General features: G+C 53.8%; 1 protein-coding gene across 3 annotated transcripts in view; it reads right to left on the bottom strand.

The window, feature by feature from the left end:
- Positions 1 to 1,156: 1,156 nt before the first annotated feature.
- Positions 1,157 to 8,392, bottom strand: part of TOMM40L (translocase of outer mitochondrial membrane 40 like) — a 29,755-nt gene continuing 22,519 nt past the window's right edge. For all 3 annotated transcript variants that reach the window (XM_053278136.1, XM_053278134.1, XM_053278135.1), the window contains 5 exons: positions 7,225 to 7,330; positions 5,349 to 5,471; positions 4,729 to 4,805; positions 3,911 to 4,013; positions 1,157 to 1,917 (listed from right to left, as the gene is read on the bottom strand). In XM_053278136.1, the coding sequence (XP_053134111.1) occupies positions 1,778 to 1,917; positions 3,911 to 4,013; positions 4,729 to 4,805; positions 5,349 to 5,471; positions 7,225 to 7,330 (549 nt within the window). In that variant the 3' untranslated portion in view covers positions 1,157 to 1,777. The remainder of the gene's footprint in view (positions 1,918 to 3,910; positions 4,014 to 4,728; positions 4,806 to 5,348; positions 5,472 to 7,224; positions 7,331 to 8,392) is intronic.

Below are 8,392 nucleotides of genomic sequence, written 5' to 3'. Positions count from 1 at the left end.
GAAGAGAGTGATCATCCAAGAGAGGACCCAGGACCTGCAGCAATTCTTCCTACCTTGGCAAAGGGCTGGGTGGGACAGCACCATCCGACCCAGCTCCTCTCTCCCAAGCGATCACTTCTTCCCCCTCCAACCTTGCACCCTCGCACCCAATCGCAAGATGGGAGCACAGACAGCTCCCAGACCAGGGCAGGACCCTTGTCCTACCCTAATGATCATCGTGTGAACATTCTCTCTAGCTACCCAAAATGTCTGAACAGGCAATGCAGCTTCTGCTGCTCCCCCAATTTCTGCAATCCTAGGGCCCACCTTGGATTGGACACAGCATGTAGTTTTCTCTCTACACACACACACACACACACTCCCGTTTTGCGGCTTCTCTTTCTAGCATTATACTAGGTATAAAGGAGGCTAGGGATCCTGTACCTTTAACAGCTGCATGGAAAGGATTTGGGTAGGTGCAACTTGGAAGGCAGAGGTCCGAGAAGCTGGGCCTCCCGAGATTCCCTCTCCTGCTCCTTTAACAGATGGTGCTCTCTGCCTCTTTAAGAAAACCTGAAGGGGGAAAAAATGGGGGCCACATCACTGCCTCTGTTCATCACGGGTCAGGGGGTGGCCCACTCAGTTAGCCCCCCACCCCACCCTGCCAGGTGTAGATCAGCGCCTTGCGAGCGGAAGCAAGGACCCACCTGCATGGCCGAGAAGCCGTGGGCACCGAGGGGCTCCTGTGGAGCTCTGGCAACTGGCACTTTTCCTCTGCTCTCCCACCCCACCCCATGTAAGCTCGGCCGGAGCCATCCTTGCTCCTTCCGGAAGGTTCCCACCGCCTTTTGAATGAAGCTTCATTTGAACCAAGATTTGTCGAACACACCTCATAAAGCTCTTGCCAATAATGCTGTGCTCAGCCCTGGCAGAGAGACAGTTGTTGAAACAAAAGCATGGCATCTGATCATGTGCAGAGTGCCTTTGCCTCGGAGAAAGGGTATGCCTCTTTGGGACACAGGGTGGGCGGTGCAGGGGAAGGTCCCTGCAAGCCAAGTAGCACTTGACAAGTACGCTTTCGCAGGCAAATTCTCCACCCCGCTTCCCTCCGGCTCTTCACCTGTGGGGTACCTGCCTACTCATTTTCTACAAATGACGGCAGACAGAACATCGGGGGTGCAGGTAGGGGAGGCCCCCAGGACACTTTTAATTGGACTCCGAGTCGTCATACACAGAAGGAGCAAACTTGGCCGCTGTGCCACTCGCCAGGCCCAGGACCGCTACGGCGTGGACACGTCCACCCTGGTACGCCAGCTTGGAGTTTATGGCCCCTGCCAGCTCCGGAACCCCGGTACCAAACCAACACGAGGGGGCATGGACTCCGTGCGGGAACGCTGAAGTCAGCACCCTCCAGGTGCCGACGGATTAAAGCAGGAAGGGCATCCGTCTGTCTGTCCACGGGTCCTAGTCGCAGCCGCCGCCTCGGAGTCGATGCCCCGCACGGAGATCCGAGGCGGCGTTTCGGGAGGAGACAGCCCCACCCCTAGCCTCAACGTCTCTCGGAAGACAGAAGGTCTGAAGGCCCCATCGTGGCAGACCCGCCGTGCAAAGACCCTCCGGAAGAGAGGGCGGCAGACCCCGAACCCCACCACCCCCTCGCCCAAAGTCTGTGTGGGGCTGCCCCACCTTACCCCCCACGGACACACTCGCAAGACGCAGCTGGGCCCCTCGTCCTCTGGAGGCGGGCAAAATTAAAGGCGGCTGCCTCTCTCGCAGCCCAAAGGAGCTGCCCGGATATTCAGCCCACAATGATGCTGAAGCCACAGTGGAACCGATTCTTCCAGTGGTTGAGGAAGGCGCCCAAGGCCAGGGTGACGGGCAGAGGAGGCAGCTTCTTCTCCAGAACAGCCCCCACGCACCAGTTACTGTCCAGGAAGCCTGAAGGAAAGGGAGGCGGGCAGTTAGGGCAGCTCAGGAAAAGGGGGCTGCCCCACATCCCAAAGCAGCTGTGGTCTTGGGGCTTTCCAGATTACACCCTAGAACAGCAGAAAAATGCTTCGGCTTGGCCGGATCGTATTGAAAACGATCCCCAGAATCTCACACTCCTACAATGGAGGATCCCTAGAATCTCAAAACGCCTACAGCTATTTTTCTGCAACGGACGTTGTAGCGCTCAATCGCAAAGATGCAATCCGAAGTAAGGCATCGGAAATGTGAACGCCACCTTGCTGACAGTGCAGGGACTGCGGTGTCACAACACAGGAAATACGGAACACACTTTGTAGATCCGTCGTGACCCTGCGGTAAGGGTTAATCTGGAAAGCGCCCTTAGGAACACAGGGAGCTGCCATATACTGAGGCAGACCCTTGGTCCATCTAGCTCAATATTGTCTACACAGACTGGCAGCAGCTTCTCCAAGGTTGCAGGCTGGAGTCTCTCTCAGCCCTATCTTGGAGATGCTGCCAGGGAGGGGACTTGGAACCTAGATGCTCTTCCCAGAGTGGCTCCATCCCCTGAGGGGAATCTCTTGCCTCACATGGAGCAAAGCTGGTCTGGTGGTAGCAAGCATGACTTGTCCCCTTAGCTAAGCAGGGTCTGCCCTGGTTGCATATGAATGGGAGACTTGATGTGTGAGCACTGTGAGATATTCCCCTCAGGGGATGGAGCCACTCTGGGAAGAGCAGAAGGTTCCAAGTTCCCTCCCTGGCAGCATCTCCAAGATAGGGCTGAGAGAGACTCCTGCCTACACCCTTGGAGAAGCCACTGCCAGTCTGTGAATATAAGACTGAGCTAGATAGCCCAACGGTCGGACTCAGTATATGGCAGCTTCCTACGTTACCATGTTCACACATCCATTCTCCCATTCAGCGAACCGCCTGGCCTGTTTTTCTGGAAGGTTCCTGAAGCCATCAAGGCTGGACTCAGGAGAGTTGCCACACTTCCAAGGGATACCCAAACCCCACAGGCAGAGGGGATCACAAAATATTGGAGCTCCCCTCCTATTAAACAGGGTTCCTTTAGAGGTTCTTCAACGGAAAAGAAACTGGAGGCATCGGAAGCCGACATCTACTTAGTCAAACTTTCTAGCTCATTCTTGTCTACTCTGACAGGCCGCTGCTCTCCAGAGCTTCAGGCAGGAACCCTCCTCACCTGGAGATGCCAGGAATTAAACCTGGGGCCTTCACCATGCTAAGCAGATGCTCCAGCACTGAGCTACAGTCCTCCCTACTGTTGATGTGGCCACCTCCCATGGGAGAGGCTAGAAACTGCTGAAGCAAATCCAGAGGGGGAACAAAACAGGGCTCAACAAGTCCCATGCTCTAGGGATGTGCATGAACCTGTTCGGAGGCCCTTTTACGGGCCTCCGAACCGGTTCAAACCCCGGGCGGTTCGGAGTCTCAAAGGCAGGGGAGGGGATAACTTTAAGGGCAGGGGAGGATGCACTTACCGCCCTCCCTCCGCTTCCCCCCCACACTTGTGCTCCGTTAGTAAAGGCTCCGTCGGGGCAGTAGCACACCTCCCTGCCGCCCCGTTCCCTCCTTAGCCGGAAGTGCCAGGTGCGCGGGCGCATGCCGGGCACATGTGCGTGCACGCACATGCACCCGGTGTGCATACGCGCACCTAGCACTTCCGGCCACTTCCTGCCAAAGAGGAAGCAAGAGTAGCAGGGAGGTGTGCTACCGCCCCGACGGAGCCTTTACTAACGGAGCACAAATGGTGGGGGAAGCAGAGGGATGGGGTAATTGCACCCTCCCCCACCCTTAAAGTTACCCTACCACCACCACCCCCGCTGCCCGGTTCCATGCACTTCCCAACCACGTTCATTTCCTCCTACTGGAGGCCCACAGACAATACAGGGAGGGCCCTTCTGAGAAGCAGAGCCTGTCTGGTTTCCAAGAGCTGGGTCGGCTCTGGCCGTGGCTCACTCACCCTTGAAAACCATGTTGGCCTGAGGCAGCGTGAGCTGGTAACCGAAGGCAAAGCTGGTGTCCTGCAGCCGGGTATTGGCCTCAAATTCCACCCCAACCTGGATCTGCAATTGGGAGAAAGAGGTCAAGGCAAGAGGTCACGGAGCCCAGGAACACAGGGAGCCGCCTTATACTGAGTCAGACCCTCGGTCCATCTAGCTCAGTGTTGTCTACACTGACCGGCAGCAGCCGGCCAAGGTTTCAGGCAGGAGTCTTGCCCAGCCCTACCTGAATCCCTGCCAGGGACTGAACCTGGGACGTTCCCCCTGCAAAGCAGATGCTCCTCTACTGAGCTAGACCCCTGCTCACCAAGCAAAGAGACACCTTTTAAAGTGGTGATTCTCTTTTAGCAGGAGTAGAGCAACTGGCCCTAGCCAACCCCAGCACAGAATCCCTCAGGACCCCTCTGCCTTTAATTGCTTTAATACATTTGCTAATGTTTCTTTTTCAACCCCTGATAACTAAGCAAGGAGGCGCCTTTTTAACATGGCGATTCTCTTTTGTTTAGCAGGGGGAGAGCAACTGGCCCTATCCACCCCCAGCACAGCATCCCTCCAGGGACTGTTGCCGGTGTCTATCTTATGTTTCTTTTTAGACTGTGAGCCCTTTGGGGACAGGGAGCCATCTTATTCATTATTTCTATATGTGAACCGCTTTGAACACTTTTGTTCAAAAGCGGAATACAAATATCTGTTGTTGTTGTTTTATATAAAGTTCTTTGGAAGCCTTGTCAGCTAAAAACCTCTCGATGCAGATAGAGAGGGGTCCTTTTCCATTCACCTGGTCATTGGCCCGATGGTAATAGCTGGCGTGAGCCCCTCCATAGCCCAAGTTAAGGGTGGCTATCCATTTGAGAGCTGTAATGCAGAGAGAGAGAGAGAGAGAGAATCAGGCACGGAGAAACTGGGGGACGATTTATCCCCCACCCCAAGGGAGTAAAACGAGGGGGACGGACTAATTGCACGTTTGAGGTCCTGACACACACTTATGTCCAAAGCATTCAGACATTCCCACCCCACCAGCATTCCGAAGTGCTCCAGTCCCAGAAAAAGAGATCCACACGTCTTTTCAAAACATTAGGACCCGCTCTTCACATCCCTGCTGATCTTACCCGGTGCCAAAGCAAAAACCAGCACAGTCCTGCACGACGCTGGCCTTCCAGCTATGGGACTACAACTCCCATCACCCCCACCCACAGCGGCAAATAGCCAGGGGTGATGGGAGTTGTAGTCCAGGAACAGCTGGAGGGCCAGCATCGTGCGGGCCTGAGCTGGCAGGGAACGCGAGAGCCACAGAGACAGCGGAGAAAACATGGGAAGGGCAAGCGTGGAGAGGGGTGCTTCTCTCCGACGACATGCCCACCATCTCTGGCCCACTGCTCCGGAGGGCAAGGGACTCACCTGTGTACTTCCCAGCAAGTGTGACAATGGCGCCCTCTTCCCCTGGCCGCCGGTGGTACACCATTTCGCCCCCCAGAACCAACTGTGACGTCACGCTTTGCAGGAAGTGGGCGACGACAATGACTGTAGGGAGGGAAACACAGGATCCAGTCTCTAGACCTGCCCTTTCCCATGCCCATGCTGAGGCACGCGGCGTTCAGAACTCTCAACTCCAGTCCAACTGCACAGAGGAAACGGAATCAATTCCAGAGGAAACGGAATCAATTCCAGAGGAAACGGAATCAATTCCAGTGGTTGCAGAGCCAGCTAAGAAGGCTTGGAGTCTGTCTTCCTGTAGGGGAAAGGTCCTCTAAAGCTTGTTGGACTACATTACATAGGGACGTAGGAACAGAGTGGCCATGCCCCCCGAAATTCTGGGTTTCACCTGGATTTTAAGCATCTCACCCAGATGGCTTAGCCCACCCAGATTCGCCCGGATTCCAGCTTTCATTTAAAAAATTTTTTTAAAAAGCTAAGCTCCAGCCCTTGTAGAAGCGGAGTTATGGAGCAAATCGGGCAGTCACTCTTCTGCTCAAAAATTATGTTCAAGCCAATTGACATAATATGCAAATTAGGCACCCAGATTTGGAAAGCCAGAAGATGGGAAGCTTATGTAGGAAGCTGCTACCTACTGAGTCAGGCCCTTGGTCCACCTAGCTCAGAATGGTCTACTCTGACCGGCAGCAGCTCTCCAAGGTGTCAGGCAGGAGTCTGTCCCAGGCCTACCTGGAGAGGCTGCCCGGGATTGAACCCGAGACCTTCCGTATGCAGAGCAGGTGCGCTACCCTTGAGCTGCAGGTCGGTCATGATGCCGACCCCACCACTTGCACTGTGGACCAAGCGGCTGGCTCCTCCTTGCACTTGCCACATGAAAGCTCGGGATTCCGAAGGCTCCGCCATCAACAGGCATAGAAAGACGGAGGGGACCCAAATCGTACAGCTGGTGTAGGAGGAGCTACTGGCCGCCTTGTTCCTTCTGCTGCTGCTGCTGCTTCTCCTCCAAATAAATAAATATGCTTTCTGGTGTGGCAGAGGCCAGGAGTGCTTTCTCTCAACTTCGGCCAATATGCCAGCAGCCTCTGTTTCTTGAGATAAACAGCCTCAAAACAGTCGTACATCTGCTGGTAACCTCCAGACTTGACTACTGCAATGCGCTCTATGTGGGGCTGCCTTTGTACATAGTCCAGAATGGGGAATTGGTGCAAAATGCAGCCACCAGGTTGATTCCCGGACCATCTCAGAGAAACCATATTACTCCTATGTTAAAAGAACTACACTGGCTACCAGTAAGTTTCCGGGCAAAAGGCGAGTTGCTGGTTATAACCTATAAAGCCTTAACTAGCTTAGGCCCGGAGGATTTAAGAGAACGTCTTCTTCGTATCCCTTTGAGATCATCTGGAGAGGCTGGTCTGCAGTTGGCATCAGCCTGTCGGCGGCTATGCAGGGACGGGCCTTCTACGTTGCTGCCCCGAGACTCTGGAATGTGCTCCCTGCTGAAATAAGAGCCTCGCCGTCTCGGACAGCTTTCTAAAAGTCTTTAAAGACACATTTATTCACCCAAGCTTTTTAACGAGAATTGTGGTTTAAACGGTTTTAATTCTTGTCGTTAACTGCTCAGAGATGCCAGTTTGGAGCGGTGTCCAAATATGATAAAACAAGCAAACATGGCCAGGTTCTGAAGCTCATGTATGCAACTGGGCAGGGCGCCCACTCCCCACCCCAAACACGCAGCCCCACAGCCCTGGCAGCTGGGGCACATAGGAGCCGACGTGCGCAAGCACATGATTCAGCCACATCTACGGCGGTTGCGAATGAGGGCCAACGTGGCAGCACTCACTTGATTCACTGATTAGGTCGGGGTTGCCCAGTGTCAAGGTTGCGGTGTAGTCGTCTCCACGGTATTCCGTGTCAAACTGCCAAGTCACGAACTTGGACTGCTGAGTCTGGAACAGAGAGAAAAAGGGTGCGGGAGTGAAGAGGCCTCTGGCTCCAGAAGCAGTTCTTCAGCAGGGACCAAAAAGGTAGATTTGGCTATTAGCCATTCTTCATGGCCACCACCCATCCCTCTCCTCCCTCAGATCCTTGTCTGGCACGCAGGCAGAGGGCTTAGGCTTAGGCGAGAAATGGGTCTTCTGCCATTTGTACTGGGAGACGGAATGGGAGACTAGAAGTGTGAGCACTGGAAGAGATTCCCCTTAGGAGATGGAGCTGCTCTCGGAAGAGCAGAAGGTTCCAAGTTCCTTCCCTGGCAGCATCTCCAAGACTGGGCTGAGAGAGACACTCCTGGCTGCAGCCTTGGAGAAGCCGCTGCCAGCCTGGGTAGACAATCCTGAGCTAGATGGACCAATGGTCTGACTCCGTATACGGCAGCTTCCTAGGTTCCTATGGAGATGGGAAAGCACAGCATCCCTCCAGTGGCTATTGCTGGGATCTGCCTTATGTTTCCTTTAGATTGTGAGCCCTTTGGGGACAGGGGACCATTTGATTGATTGATTTTTCTTTGTAAACTGCTTTGAGAACTTTGATTGAAGAGTGGTATATAAATATTATTAATAGAAGAAGAAGAAGAAGAAGAAGAAGAAGAAGAAGAAGAAGAAGAAGAAGAAGAAGAAGAAGAAGAAGAAGAAGAAGAAAACTAAAATAATCCCAGTGGTAATTGGCGCCCTGGGTGCAGTTCCAAAAGACCTTGAAGAGCACCTCAACACCATCGGGGCCACAGAAACCACCACCAGCCAATTACAAAGAGCAACTTTACTGGGAACAGCCTATATTCTGCGACGATATCTATAACAGCAACAACACTGACAATAAAATTCAGCCATCCCAGGTCCTTGGGAAGGACTCGATGTCTGGATAAAACTAACCAGTCAATAACACCTGCCTGACTGTGTAAACAAGAAATAATAGAAGAGGAGGAGGAGGAGGAGGAGGAGGAGACGACTTCTGGGGAGATCTGTGTGGTGTTGGGTGTTCTGCTCGTCAGAGGGCTGGGGGCGCTCACCACT

The sequence above is a fragment of the Hemicordylus capensis genome, chromosome 14 (assembly GCF_027244095.1).
Source record: "Hemicordylus capensis ecotype Gifberg chromosome 14, rHemCap1.1.pri, whole genome shotgun sequence".
NCBI lineage: Eukaryota > Metazoa > Chordata > Lepidosauria > Squamata > Cordylidae > Hemicordylus > Hemicordylus capensis.
Note: the sequence above shows the minus strand (reverse complement) of the source record. Positions and strands in the feature narration are given on the sequence as shown.